At 53.5% G+C, this 14,624-nt stretch overlaps 2 protein-coding genes across 2 annotated transcripts; one reads left to right on the top strand and one right to left on the bottom strand.

The window, feature by feature from the left end:
- Nucleotides 1-1,238: 1,238 nt before the first annotated feature.
- On the bottom strand, nucleotides 1,239-2,177 carry LOC128974092 (mas-related G-protein coupled receptor member H-like). The gene has a single exon (XM_054390606.1). The coding sequence runs from the start codon at nucleotides 2,175-2,177 to the stop codon at nucleotides 1,239-1,241; it is 939 nt and encodes a 312-aa protein (XP_054246581.1).
- Nucleotides 2,178-8,383: 6,206 nt separating this feature from the next.
- On the top strand, nucleotides 8,384-9,340 carry LOC128974226 (mas-related G-protein coupled receptor member E-like). The gene has a single exon (XM_054390781.1). The coding sequence runs from the start codon at nucleotides 8,384-8,386 to the stop codon at nucleotides 9,338-9,340; it is 957 nt and encodes a 318-aa protein (XP_054246756.1).
- The last annotated feature ends 5,284 nt before the right edge of the window (nucleotides 9,341-14,624 follow it).

The following is a 14,624-nucleotide window of genomic DNA, read 5'->3' as shown; positions in this document are numbered from 1 at the left end:
GTTCCAGCAAGCAGAGAATTATGTAACAGCTTTGGTTGGAAAAGACCTTTAAGGTCATGGAGTCCAACCCTTAACCCAGCACTGCCAGGGCACCACCAAACCATGGCCCTCAGCACCACATCTCCAGGGCTTTCAAACCTCTCCAGGGATGGGGACTCCACCACTGCTCTGGACATCCTGGGCCAGTCCTTGACAATCCTTTCAGTGAAGAAGTTGTTCTTCATGTCCAACCTAAACCTATCCTGGGGCACCTTGAGGCCATTTCTTCCTGTCCTGTCACTTGTTCCTTGTTCCTTGGCAGAAGAGCCCAACTCCCTCTGAAAGGAGTTGTAGAGAGCCAGAAGGTCTCCCCTCAGCTTCCTTTTCTCCAGGCTCAACAACCTGGGGGTCCCTCAGTTGTTCCTCACCAGCCGTGTTCTCCAGACCCTTCCCCAGCTTTGTTGCCCTTCTGTGGACATGCTCCAGCCCCTCAAGGTCCTCAAACTGAACCCAAGATTCCATGTGTGGCCTTAACAGTGCCAAGTCCAGAGGGATAATCCCTTCCCTGGTCCTGCTGGCCACTCCTGCTGATCCAACCAGGATGCTGGTGGCCTTCTTGCTCTCCTGGGCACACAAGCCCTGTGTGTGTCTCTGCTCCCTCTACCCACATGCCCAGCCAGCAGCAAGACCCAGAGGAAGCTGAAGGCAGCTCAGGGGGTGCAGGATGCCATTTATTGCTCTCAGGCAGTGGTGAGATACAGCAACTGGGCACCAGCAGCTGGGAAAGGTGGTGGGGCTGTGGCAAAGCCTGCTGAGGATCCATGGGCCCCTCCACACTGCAGGAGGTGGGAGGGGAGAAGAGCCTGGAGATGTTGCAGGAGGATGAGGGGGGCTCAGGACACCAGATGGGCTTTACTCCAGCTCTGTACGTGAGTCAGAGGTTCCCAAAGGGAATGCTCATCCCAAAGCCCAGGAGATATTTGGGCACTTGGGCTTCTGAAGTGTGTTCTCCTCGGGGAATAATGCCCTAGGAGCTGGGCTGGGCTGGCAGGGAGGAGGAGCTCCATGCTCCACCACACTCCTCACACTGCCCTGGGTGATGTCCCTATTCTCTTCTGCACGGGGACAGGGTGACACCCTGAGAGGGTGACTTGGAGAGGATGACATCAGGAGAAGCTCTGCAGACGTGCATTAACCTGGCTGCTCAGGGAAACCCTCAGGCACTGCCCCAGGGCCCTAGGCAGAGCACTGGAGAAGCTTCAGCAGGCTGGGGGCAGTGTGTCCATGGTGGTATCATTGCTGCATGTGGTCTTGTCTTCCAGCTCCTCGAAGACCCTCCGGAAGGCCACCTGGAGGGACACCAAGGAGCAGTGCCTGCGGCAGCTCCCCACCAAGAAGTAGATGAGGGGATTGATGCTGCTGTTGATGCAGGCAAGCAAGAAAACAACCTGGGAGGATGCAAAGATGTAGCTGAACTGCTGCAGGAAACTCCAGATGCTGAGGGGAAGAGCAAAGAGGAGGAAGAAGAGGACAGTGAGGAAGATAACAATGGAGAGCATCCAGGGTTGGTGCTGCTGGGAACCACAATGAGCCTTAATGAAGAGGATTGTGCTGGAAATGACCATGGGTGGTGCAAAGATGAGGAAGTTGAGGGCATACATGGAGATGAGAGCCTTCTGGCAGGGCTCGTGCTCGTGCAGCAGGCACAGAGAAGTCACCGCAGCAATGACAGCGATGGAGAGAGCCCAGAGCAGGGCACACACCACGACTGATAAGTGCTGGGGGCGGTGGCAGCTGGGGTAGAGGATAGAGACACACCTCTCGATGCTGATGGCAGTCAGGAGGTACAGGCCCATGTTGTAGGAGAACAGAGAGAGCAGGAAAACTGACCTCAGGTACGTCAGGGAGACTGCAGCAGAGCAGATGTTGTCAATCATGTAGAGGATGGAGGAGATGACCATGAAGAGGAGGAAGGTGAAGTCAGCCACGGCCAGGTTGAGGATGTAGACAGTGATGGGGTTCCTCTTGATGTGGAAACTGAGGAGCCAGAGGACAGCAGCGTTGCCCAGCAGCCCACAGAGGCAGATGAGCAGCGTGGCTCCATCGATGGCCATGTCGGTCACCTCTACCCTGCAGGGGTCTTCCTCAGTCTCCAGCATGGCTATTGTGGGAGCTGGAGCCATGTGGTTCACCTCCATGGCTGGATCCTGGGTAGGTGGTGGGATGTGGTCCCTAGCTGTGGTCAAAGTGGAGGAGCTGTTAGTGGTTTGGAGGAGCCAGGGTTGAGCTGCCTGCCCTCTCACCAGCTCCCTGCCCTCTCACCAGCTCCCTGCTCTGGGAAAGCACCAGCAGGGTGCAAGAGGGACGTACTAGGGAGGGAGTGGTGGTCGTGGTGGGAGAGGGAAGGGAGGAAGAAGGAGGTTCACCAGGAGATGCAGAAGTGCTGTGCATCAGGGAGAGGACTGCCAGTCACAAGGAGAGCATGGGAGGGAAGTTGCTGCTGGCAGTGGATGCTGGAGGAAGTGAAGGTGGGGGTGAAGTAGAACATTACACTTACCTGTGAGCCTTTGGTGGAGCAGCAGGCAAGGGCTGGTTGTCCAGGTGGACTTGGGCAGATCAGTATTGGTGTCTTGGCATCTCATGCTCCCTTTGAATCCATATCCTGAAATGGTTCCTCTCAGGACAGTACACAAAGAAGGTGCCCAGGAGGTCCCTGCTCTTGTCCCACCAGCTCCTCTCAGTTCCCTGTCTCCCTGGTGCACCCCTCAGCAGATCTGGCTGCTCCCCAGCTGTGGTGGGTCGTGGGGGAGTTGGGAAGGGTTTTGTAAGCAGCTACGCCAGAGCTCTGCTTCCTCCACTTTGTTTATCTGCCTTTTTTTTTCTTTTTTTTCTTTTTCACCCACAGAGGAAGTGGCTTTTGCCAGAAGCTCCACAAGAAGAGTTTTGTGAATGGCTCCTCATTTACTCCTGATTAGAAACACTCCTCCCCGGACAACCACCCACTTGCTGGCTGCTCTCCCTCTCCTGGCAGCTTTCTGTCATGCTTCGTTTAGCCCTGGCCTGTCACAGGGCTCCTCAGGCCTCTGTATGGGCATCATCCCTCCAGCTGGTGGTGCTGTTGATGCTGGCAGGGTGCTGGGGTGCTTCTCAGAAGCCACTCCCCTTCTGGGAAGAGCATGAGCATCACTGCCAGAACCTCCCCTGGCCCTGAGGGATCACACCTTCAAACTCGAGCCAGGCGTGAGCATTTCTTGTCAGCCCAACCTGGGCTTTGCCAGTCCAGCTGAAGGCAGCTCTCATATCCACAGGCATCTTCTCTCCTGCAGATGCAGATCTTAGAATCACACACTTGTTTTGGTTGGAAAAGACCTTTAAGGTCTTTGAGTCCAACCATCCTCTAACTCTGCCAAGGCTGGTACTAAACCATGGCCCTCAGCACCACATCTCTGCCTCTATTAAACACCTCCAGGGATAGGGATTTCACCACCCCCTTGGGCAGCCTGGGCCAGTGTTTGAGAAGCCTTTCAATGAAGCATTTTCTTGTAATATCCAACCTAAACCTCTCCTTGTGCAGCTTGAGGCCAATTCCTCTTGTCCTGTCACTTGCTCCTTGGCAGAAGAGACCAATCCCCATCTGGCTCCAGCCTCTTTTCAAGGAGTTGTGGAGAGCCACAAGCTCTTCCCTCAGCCTCTTTTCCTCCACACTAAAAACCCCAAGTCCCTGAACTGCTTCTCCCAAGACCTGTTCTCCTTCACCAGCTTTGCTGCCTGCAGGGGCACATGAACACTGATCCTGCAGCTCATGGAGTTTTTCTCCCTGATGTCTATTTTTATCTGAAGAAACCAGACCCTGAGCTGGCAGCATCACCCCTTGGTCACAAGAAAAGGTTTTCAGCTTTTCACTGAAATCCATTTGTGCTGCATCTCTACAAATGGACTTTAGGAGCCCAATGGTCTCCTGAGGTGCATGAAGAAGAGTGTGGCCAGCAGGTCCAGGGATGTTCTCCTCCCCCTCTGCTCAGTAGAGCTTGCTCAGCCCTCAGTGCTGGCTTAGCTGATGTCCCCTCAGATGCATCCATGACTTGCTGCCCAGCACTGGGTTCTCCTCAGGACAGGGGCTTCACATGGTCACCCCAGCAAGGTTTGCAGCCTGGAGAAAGCCAAAACAAAAGCAGAGCTGGTTTTGGATACATTTGAGTGAGAAAAGCACCTGGGAAGTGAGAGCTGCTGGGATGCTGTCATGGTGATGGGTCTCATCTGCAGGTGGGCACAGCTCTGGTGCCTGGAGGCTCTGCCTTCCTGGGAGGAGGAGGATGGAAGGTGAAGCTGCAGAAGCCAGGAAGTACCATTCTGCAGAGCTGTGCTGACTCACTCTGCTTGAAGCTGGGTTAAGAAAGCACCAGGTTAGGTTTTCCTTCTGGTCCTTGGGATCTGACTGAGCATAAGCCTTGGGAAATGGACCTGCTGAGCAGCTGCATCATGTTTCACACAGCTTCTTCCTACTGCATCACGTTTCACACAGCCTCTTCCCACTGCATCACGTTTCACACAGCCTCTTATCAGGGCTGGACATTTTCAGCTGATCCTAGCATTGCTTTAGCATGAAAATTTCTTTTTGGGTTATTTTTTGGAGGGGCCAAAGGAGAAGCTGAAGACTTGGAGTTGGCAGGGTGCATTGCCCTGCAGTGGGTGACTGTTCCCACCCAGCCCAGCACATTTCTCTGGTGGGGGGAGAATTCCCAGAGGATACCACACTGTGACACCCTATCCAGTCCTCTGTGGCAAGAGCAGATGCTGGGAGTGTGCTGAGGGGGAACTTGGAGCAAGCTGATCCAAAGGACTTGTGGTTGGAAGGACATCTGGGGCGAAGGCAAGGAGAGAGCTGGAGGTGGCAGGGGTCATTAATGCAAACTTTGCTCTTCTTTGGGGTGTTTGGAAACTTCTCACTGAGATATTTGCCTTTTTTTTTTTTTTAGGGTATTTAAGCAATCCTAAGGGGGGCAAAAATTGCCCTTGGTTATTGATTATGGATTTTCATTGCTATTGGTTTTGATTCTGTTCTAAATTTCTCATAACTGGGTGGGTTGTAAGGGGATGTTGCTGCTGGGAAATGTTTCTTCTGCCCCAGCAGCACAGTGTGAGCTGCCAGCAGAGGAATGACAACTAATTGAGTTCAGTTCACCCAGATGTTCCTGTGGTTTGGTGGTTGGTCAGTCCAGCTGGCCATGGATACAGATGAGATAGGAAAAGATCCATCTCCAGCCCCTCTTTCTGCTTGGTTCGGTGTTTTCCTGGGATCAATGTGATCCAAAAGTGGCCTACAAGACAAATCAGTCTTCCATGAACCTCATGAAGTTCAACAAGGGCAAGTTAGTGGTTGGACTTGATGATCTGAAAGGTCTTTTCCAACTACAGTGATTCTGTGTGTGAAGTATAGGGTCCTGCACCTGGGGAGGTGAGGGGTGACCTGTTGGGAAGCAGCTGTCTGGAGAAGGAGCTGAGAGTCCTTGTGGACACCAAGTTCACCATGAGCCAGCAATGTGCCCTGGTAGCCAAGAAGGCCAATAGACTCCTGGGGGCATGAAGAAGAGTGTGGCCAGCAGGGCAAGGGAGGTTCTCCTGCCCCTCTACTCTGCCCTGGTGAGGTCACAGCTGGAGACCTGAGTCCAGCACTGGGAGAGAGAGACTGGGAACTGCTGGAGAGAGTCCAGGGGAGGCTGTGAATTTGCTGAGGGGCCTGGAGCAGCTCTGTGAGCAGCAAAGGCTGAGAGCCCTGGGGCTGTGGAGCCTGCAGAAGAGCAGCCCCAGAGGGGAGCTGAGCAATGCTCAGCAAGAGCTAAAGGAGCTGTGGGGGGCAAGAGGCTGGGGCCAGACTCTGCTGAGTGGTGCCCAGGGCCAGGCCAAGGGGCAGAGGGCACAAAGTGGAAGCCAGGAGGTTGCATCTGAAGATGGGAGATGTCCCTGCTTACTGCAGGGGGGTTGGACTAGTTGAGCTTGAAAGGTCCCTTCCAACCCCAACCAGTCTGGGATTCTATGATGATAAATTTTAGATGAAGGCGCTCAGGATGTTGCCTGCAAAACCAGGAGTGAGGAACCTTGGGTAGTTGTGCTCCTGTGTTGAGCACACAAGGTCCACACAGTGAGCACTCTGTTGCAGGTCATCATGGTGGTGTACCTTGCTGCTTTCCTTATGGTGACCCTCTGGCTCTTGAAAGGGCTGGCTGGGGGAGGGAATGTGAGATTGTGTAGCTGGGGACACAAACACAACACCAGTGAGGAATAGAGGAGGTGGTTTTGGTGCTGGGGTCCCCACAGGTAGCAGTTCCCAGCAGGAGCAGCCCTGCTGCCAGATACAGCAGGAGCTGATTGCATTTGCCCTTCAGCACAGTGAGGAATCATCTCATCTAACTTCAGCTCTCCTGGGCCTGCCCCTGGAAACCATTGCAGGCTGCTGGCTGGAGAAGGCAACTCAGATGAAACTCATGACTTCTACTTCGCTACAGCCAAGTTAGCAGCATCAATTCACCTCTTCTCAGGAAAGGAAGATCTTCCTGAAGTCATAGATACATAGAATGGGTTGGGTTGGAAGGGACTTTAAAGATTGTCTACTCCCAACCCTCCTGCCATGGGCAGGGACACCTCCCACAAACCCAGGTTGCTCAAGGCCTCATCCAGCCTGGTCTGGAACAGCTCCAGGGAGGAGGCATCCACAGCCTCCCTGGGCAACCTGTTCCAGTGTCTCCCCACCCTCACTGTCAAGAATTCCTTCCTAATCTCCAGGCCCAATCTCCCCTCCTCAAGCTTCAATCCACTCTCCCCCACCCTATTGCAACAAATCTTCAGCTGGTTCTCAGAGCCTCCTCCTGTGTTGGTTGACTGAACCATGCTGGAGCAGCCCAGGGGTGGCACTGCCTGATGCCCAGGATCTGCAGCCTCAGCTGTTCTAAGTCACCTCCCTGTGCTCTGGTTCATGCACAGATCTTGCTGTTCAGTGAGCTCCTCGGTGCACTGCCTGCCATGCTCTTGATAACCAAGTGCTTGGAGGTCAAGTATCACCAAGAAGTTGTGGTGTGCAAGTGGCAAAGCTCCATCTGAATCACCAACAGACTTCTGCAGCAAGCTTGGAGTACAGAGTCCTAAAGCTACACCCTTGGAACAATGGGAGGAAAGTCCAACCAGTTCAACCAGATGAATGTTTGGGGGCTGAGGTTGCTTTAAAAACAAAAAGAAAGAGGAACCTGGCATGAGGCAATTTGCTTTTCCCATAGGCCCAGCTCCTGAGACTTTTTGGTTAGTCATTTCCTGCACCAAGCCAAGAATAGATTGTAACCAGAGCTCTGGGGCTGCCAAACACAAGGAAATAGTTCTCTGGCTGCAAGAACCCTTGAGAAGAAATCCATTCTGCTTGGCTACCACCAAGACAAGTATTTTGGGAAAGGAACTCAGAAGAACCACATGCTGGACCCTGCCCAGGCTCACCAAGACAGGCTTCAGCACAGTTTTCCAAGTGATGATTCCAGGAAGCCTCATGAAGGTCCTGTCTTGGTGAGTATGAGTGGGTGTGAGTCTGCACCACACCTTCTCCAGTGGAGCTCTCCAGGCTGTGAAAGAGAAAGCTCAGACTTTTATGAGTGGGGATTTTTTTAATCAACCTAATCAGACCCTTACTGGCTTGGAAACTGTTGGCCAGTGTGCAGCAGCTCTGATTGGAGAACGATGCTCTGCAGGATCCAAGGACTTGTGGGAAAAGGTGGTGGGGAAATGAGTGTCCCACTGAAGGAACCCAGCAGCTCCCTTGCATCAACTGTAATATTAGACATCTGAGAATCCACATGACAGCCACCCCCAAAGCCACAGCATCCCAGCATGGTGGGGGTTGGAAGGGACCTCTGGAGCTCAGCCAGTCCGAGCTCCCTGCTCAAGCAGGGCACCCACAGCAGCTTCCCCAGCAGCACAATGCCCAGGGGGGTTGGAAGCTCTCCACACAAGGACACTCCACAACCTCTCTGGCCAGCCTGCTCCAGGCCTCCAGCACTCTCACACCAAACAACTTTTTCCTCATGTTTGAATGAAATTTTCACTTGCTCTGACATCTCCAAGGACAATCCCTTGAGCTTATAGTTTTCTTCCTCCAGATCTGTCCTGTCCCAAGCCAGGAAGGTGGCATCTCCTCAGCTTTTGCTCTACCTCTGTCCATGCTATTGTGCCAGGTATCTCATACCCATATCTCTTCTCTTCCATCTTTCCTGTCCCTCATTCTTCTTTGTGCTCCTTCATGTGGAAGCTGGAACACAGCTGCAAAGACCTGAACAGCCTGGGATGGGGGCCAGCAGAGCTGCTAACATATCTCTGTTTCTTCTCCTCCCTCCAGCTGTGAGGAAGAAGAAGCAGCAGAAGTTTCACAATGAGCACGTTGTCGTCTGCCCTGGAAGGAGCTACCTCTGCTTGCTGCAACCAGCCCAACAGGACAGTGCATAGCAGGAGCTGGCTTCACAGCCTGGAGGATGGTGACTCCAGGTGGAGTGACTGTGAGGCTGGGCACTCCAGCAGCGTGGCTGTCACGCTGCTCACCTGCTCCTGCGGGCTGCTGGGGAACGGAGCTGTCCTCTGGCTCCTCTGCTCCCGTGTCTGCAGGAGCCCCATCACCATCTATGTCCTCAACCTGGCCATAGCCAACTCCACCTTCCTCCTCTCCACCACCACTGCCCTGGTGATGTTCTACACCCCGGAGTGCCTCTGCTGCAGGCTGGGCTCACAGGACGTGGGCACTGTGTTGAACGTCACCATCCTCTTCGCTTTCACTGCCAGCCTCTACCTCCTGGTGGCCTTCAGTGCCATGGTAACTCTGTCCATCCTCCCTTCATCCTGCTGCCCCTGCCGTGGCTCCTGGCACTTGCCAGTGTGTGCCCTGCTCTGGGCCCTCTCCTTCCTCCTCACCATGACCCTCTACTTCTACCCTGCAGCAGTCATGGTCTTTGTCCTGAGTTACTTCTTCTCAGTGCTTGCCTTGACTATTTCTGGTCTAATCCTGCTTGCCAGGGTCTTGTGCTGCTCTCAGCAACATCCCCCAAGGAAGCTCTGTGTGGTGGTCCTGATAGCTGTCATCCTCTTCCTCTTCTTGACTGCTGATTTTTGGTACTGGCTCTTGCTGAGGCTGTTTGATTTTTCTGTGTTTGTCTTTGACACCTCTCTCCTGCTGGCCTCTGTGAACAGCATCATCACCCCTGTCATCTTCTTTTTCCTTGGGAGCTGTGCAAACAGTTTCATGTTCTCAGGTAAGGTTTCTTTCCAGGGGGGTTTTGAAGATTCACCAAACAGAGGCAGAGCTCTCAGAGAAAACCCAAGGGAAACGACTGTTTAAACCTCTGCAGCTCCTCCCTGAGGGAAGATCCTCAGGAGTTGGAGACATCCCATGAGTTTCAGGGCAAGACAAGGAGATGGTGTCAGAGTGGGTCTGGATGTACTTGAACAGAATTAAAAGCAACACAACAAAACCAGAGAAACTAGAGCACAAGTCATGAGGGGTCAGGTTTGGGTCCCTCACTCACACTTGGACATTGAGGGACTGGAGGGGTTCCAGAGAAGGGCAACAAAGTTGGGGAAGGGTCTGGAGAACAGGGCTAGGGAGGAGCAGCTGAGGGACCTGGGGGTGTTGAGCCTGGAGAAAAGGAGGCTGAGGGGAGACCTTCTGGCTCTCTGCAGCTCCCTGCAAGGAGGCTGGAGCCAGGTGGGGGTTGGGCTCTTCTCCCAAAGAACAAGTGATGCGGTAGAGTCTCATGTTGCCCCAGGAGAGGTTTAGGTTGGACATGAGGAACAATTTGTTGCCCTTGAGGGTTGCCAAGGCCTGTCCAAGGCTGAGCAGGGCAGTGGTGGAGTCCCCATCCCTGGAGGGGTTTCTGAGCTGTGGAGCTGTGGTGCTGAGGGCCATGGTTTGGTGGTGCCCTGGCAGGGTTGGGTTAAGGGTTGGACTCCAGGATCTTGGAGGTCTCTTCCAACCAAAATGATTCTGTGATTTTCTGATTCTATGAAAATGGGCTGGGTGGCAAGGGACCTCCTGCCTGGGGTGGGCAGTGCACAGCATGCTGAAATGCTCATCAAAAGCTTTTGCTTTGAAACCCTTGCTCTGAGTCCATCCTACCCAACAGCTCTCCTTGTCTCAAAGGTGAGGCTGCTCTACCCTGCGTGCTGTCAAAACAGAGTGGTGGAGCCTCTTAGCTCCTGGGATGGTTTTTGAGTCTGTGCTGAAGAGCAGAGCAGACAAGAAAAGCTTGGCACAGCAGAACAATTCCTGGGCAAAACCCTTGTGTATGCATCTCCAGTGGGTGCTGGCAGATGTGAAGAGGAAACATCACATTCAGCTTCCAGCCCAGACAAGTGTTTGGGGTGGCCCTTGGAAGGCTCTCCCCGGAATGCATCACTTCTGTGGCAGCCTGAGGTTTGTCTGCACATCATGTGGGTCGTCTGCACCCGAGGGCTTTTGCCTGGAACTGCCTCTCCTGGTTCCTCCTCCTTTTCTCTGGCTGGCCTGGGTGTTTTTCTTGAGCAAGCGCCGTTTTGCAACCATGACCTGAGGTCTGCTTCCATTTCTGGTGTGTCTGTTCCTCAGAGGGGTGGTGTTAAAGTGAAACAACCCCAAAGCTCAGCCCTCTGCACAAAGGCTCTCTGAAGTCTGGATTTTCTATGTGGAAGAGTGTGGCCAGCAGGGCAAGGGAGGTTCTCCTGCCCCTCTACTCTGCCCTGGTGAGGTCACAGCTGGAGGCCTGGGTCCAGTTCTGGGCTCCCCAGTTCAAGAGAGACTGGGAACTGCTGGAGAGAGTCCAGGGGAGGCTCTGAAGATGCTGAGGGGCCTGGAGCACCTCTGTGAGCAGCAAAGGCTGAGAGCCATGGGGCTGTGGAGCCTGCAGAAGAGCAGCCCCAGAGGGGAGCTGAGCAATGCTCAGCAAGAGCTAAAGGAGCTGTGGGGGGCAAGAGGCTGGGGCCAGACTCTGCTGAGTGGTGCCCAGGGCCAGGCCAAGGGGCAGAGGGCACAAAGTGGAAGCCAGGAGGCTGCAGGTGAAGCTGAGGAGAAAGTTGTTTGGTGTGAGGGTGCTGGAGGCCTGGAGCAGGCTGGCCAGAGAGGTTGTGGAGTGTCCTTGTGTGGAGAGCTTCCAACCCCTCTGGGCATTGTGCTGCTGGGCAAGCTGCTGTGGGTGCCCTGCTGGAGCAGGGGGCTTGGACTGGATGATCTCCAGAGGTTCTTTCCAATTCCCTCCAGTCTATGACTCTGGGATTCTGTGATACTTGGGACTGGAAAGAAGACCCTGACCTTTTGATAGAGAAATAAACCTCAACTGTGCAAGACTTGTGCCCTGATCTGTAAAAACTCTGTTAATAAACACTTCTTAGATGTTTTATCTGATCATGTGTCTTCAAAGCATGACTCACCACCCATGGATTATACTTTTGCTTCTCTTTCTAAAAGCAGTGGCATGTTTGTTAGCCTTGGATTTAAGGGAGGGGGAAAAGAATGGACAACTTCAGAGGCAGGGAGGGGGGTGGGTGAGTACAGACTTCCCTGCCACCTGCAAGTGGCATCATGTCCCCTGTCAGGCTTTATCCTGCAGTCTCCCCTCTGGTGGGATGCTGTGAGGTCCTTTCCTCCTGAGCTTTCCTCTACTCTTCCCCCTCTGCCTGCCCTCCACCCTACCAAGGAGGTGCTCTCCTGGTGTGCTCAGCTGTTCCCAAGGAAAGCTCTCAGCACACATGGGAATCTCCAGTGCCCTGGTTTGGTTCAGCTGGAGGCTTCCCATAGTGAGATACACCTCTGCTAACTGCAAGCATCCCAGAGAGATGCCACCTGATCCCCAGATCCTTCCTAGAACAAATGAGGAGGTCTTGGCACTGTCAACAGATGGTTCATCCTGGCTGCTGAAGGTTATGCTTATGGTGAGGTGCATCATGCTCTGGAGGTACCTGTCCTCCTCATAGACATGTCAGAGGCTTTAGAACCAGAGGAAATGAGGTATTTTCTGGCAGGGTCAAGCCAACCTTGCTCTGCTCCCCAGTGACAATCCACGTAGTGAAGCCCAGCTTGTTGTTGATTCAACAGACTTGGGGGTCAGAGTGTTGGAAACAAACAAAGAACCCCAAATTTAATTTAGGAGTAGGGACAAAAGGATGCCTTGAGTAGGTAGTAAAAGATTGGTGCAATCAGAACTTCAGAGTTTGTGGTCAGGCATCGAAATGTCTGTGAAGAGGAGCTGCTCAGCTCCTCCTGAGGCTGGCCAGAGGGTTTCCTCTTGATGCTGAAGCTGGGCAACCAAAGGATGGCCCCAGTCCTCACCAACCCCCACAGGCAGGTAAGTCCCTAAGTTCTATGAAACCAAGAGGCTGTGTTAATTTTCATAGTTCAGGCTCCTTTTGGTCATGGACATGGAGGTGTGCTCAGTGGAGACGCTGTGAAATCTTTGCTGTGAGCAAAGAGAAGACAGGAATTAGTGTCTCTGACTTGCCAAGATCATCTGATCTGGTAATCCCCTGCCTTACTTCATGGCATGGCCTGGTGCCATGTTTGGGGAGGGTTTGGTGAGCTGAGTCAGAGCAGGTCTTGTCTCAGCCTCTGCAGCTGACATTTGCCTTTTGTTGTTCTTCTTGCTGGCACCAGAGAGGTGATCTTTGGTATCACAGAGAGGATCTTTGGTATCACAGAGAAGATCTTTGACAGCAGAGAGGTGATCATGGCATCAGACATCCTGAGATGTACTGTGTTATCTCACTCTTCACCCTGAAATATTTCCTTTCCAAAATTGATGCCTTTTCTGCAGCCACAGCTCCCCCCAGCTCCCTTTCCAAGTTTGGAGGACAGGATATCATAACCTTGGCTGAAGCCCCCTTTGGGATGCTTCTCTCTGTGGGCAAAGCTTTTGTGGAGATATTGAAAAGTGAAACATCTTAAAACCCTCTCTTGGTTTTCCTGGAGGCACTGCAGCAGATTCCCTGTTCCCTTGCAGGGTCTCTGACTGAAAGACCTCAGCAGGGAGATGACATCCTCCAGGATGTGATATCTCATCAGCCATCCATAGCCTGTTGCAAGAAGCTGTGTTTTCTTGGAGCACAGCAAAAAAGCAGCACCTTGCATGGACTTCTTGGCATGGACTTGAGTGCTGGGAACATGTCAGTTGGAATCCTCCAGCACTATCAAACCTAGACTCTTCTCAGGAGAGTTCAACCTTGGAATTAAAGAGTGTGACAAATTCCCACCTCAAGAATGAGAATGCTCCTTTCTTCCTCAGCTCTGCAGCCCTGCCTGTTGTTGGTTAACAAAGGAGTTGGATGGGAGGGATTGATGGGCAGAGGTCAATGGGATGAGGTTCACAAAGGCCAAGGGTTGGGTCCTGCACTTGGGTCACAACAACCTCAGGAAGGCTTCAGGCTGGGGGCAGAGTGGCTGGAAACTGCCTGCTGGAAAAGGACCTGGGGGGTTGGTGACAGCAGCTGGAGAGGAGCCAGGGGGTGCCCAGGTGGCCAAGAAGGTCACCAGCAGCCTGGCCTGGATCAGCAAGAGTGAGGCCAGCAGGAGCAGGACAGGGATTTTCTTCCCTAGTCTGGGCACTGGTGTGGCCACACCTGGAATCCTGGGGTCAGTTTTGGGCCTCTCACTCCAAGAAAGACATTGAGGAGCTGGAGCAGGTCCAGAGAAGGGCAAGAAAGCTGGGGAAGGGCCTGGAGAACAGGAATGGTGAGGAGCAGCTGAGGGAGCTGGGGGTGTGGAGCCTGGAGAGAAGGAGGCTGAGGGGAGACCTTCTGGCTCTCTGCAGCTCCCTGCAAGGAGGCTGGAGCCAGCTGGGGGTTGGACTCTTCTGCCAAGGAACAAGTGACAGGACAAGAGGGAATGGCCTCAAGTTACCCCAGGGGAGGTTTAGGTTGGACATGAGGAACAATTTCTTGCCCTAAAAGGGCTATCGAGATGTGGCCCAAGCTGCCCAGGGCAGCAGTGGAGCCCCCATACCTGGATGTGTTTCAAAGCCATGGAGATGTGGTGCTGAGGGGCCTGGCAGTGCTGGGTTAAGGTTTGGACTCCATGATCTTAAAGGTCTCTTCAAACCTAAATGGTTCTATGATTCTGTGATGGTCTCTTCCCATCACCTGGGCTCTGCTGACAACTCTGCAGAAGGTCAAGGATGTTCCAAGCCATCCATGCCCCTCTGCTGCCATCTAGAGGCACCAACCTCGTAGATATTCATCAAACCACCACAGGTGCTGTCCTGGTTGTGTCCCTGGAGCCTTCTGAGCTCAGGTGTGGGTGAGCTGTGGGGTCTGGAGTTGATGGTCCTGCTTGGGGGAGTCCCATCCGGGCTGGGAGAGGGATTTTGGTGCAGGCAAGTTGCCAGCTAGGCTCTGTTCACAGGAGTGTTCTGCTGGCTTCCAGTAGCCACTGTCTGTCTTCGGAGTCACCATCTTCCACCTCGTGTTGGGGAGGCAGCAGGCACAGAGGCACAAGCAGCTCTCTCATCACAATGTCTCCATGCTGAGCCTCCAGGGTCAGGAGGGGTCTGCATGACCCTGCAGAGCAGCCACGCTGATGCTTGGCACAGCAGCAATTGGCTCAACTCCTTGCTCAGCCTTTCACTTCTTCCCAGGTGCCAGGGTGCTGGCAATTTACCAGC

The sequence above is a fragment of the Indicator indicator genome, chromosome 21 (assembly GCF_027791375.1).
Source record: "Indicator indicator isolate 239-I01 chromosome 21, UM_Iind_1.1, whole genome shotgun sequence".
Classification (NCBI taxonomy): Eukaryota; Metazoa; Chordata; class Aves; order Piciformes; family Indicatoridae; genus Indicator; species Indicator indicator.
The sequence above is the reverse complement of the archived record's forward strand: the minus strand, read 5'-3'. Positions and strand labels throughout refer to the sequence as shown.

What these genes read in the sequence shown, in the direction of transcription:
- LOC128974092 (XM_054390606.1), bottom strand. Translation starts at nt 2,177, where the DNA reads ATGGAGGTGAACCACATGGCTCCAGCTCCCACAATAGCCATGCTGGAG.
- LOC128974226 (XM_054390781.1), top strand. Translation starts at nt 8,384, where the DNA reads ATGAGCACGTTGTCGTCTGCCCTGGAAGGAGCTACCTCTGCTTGCTGC.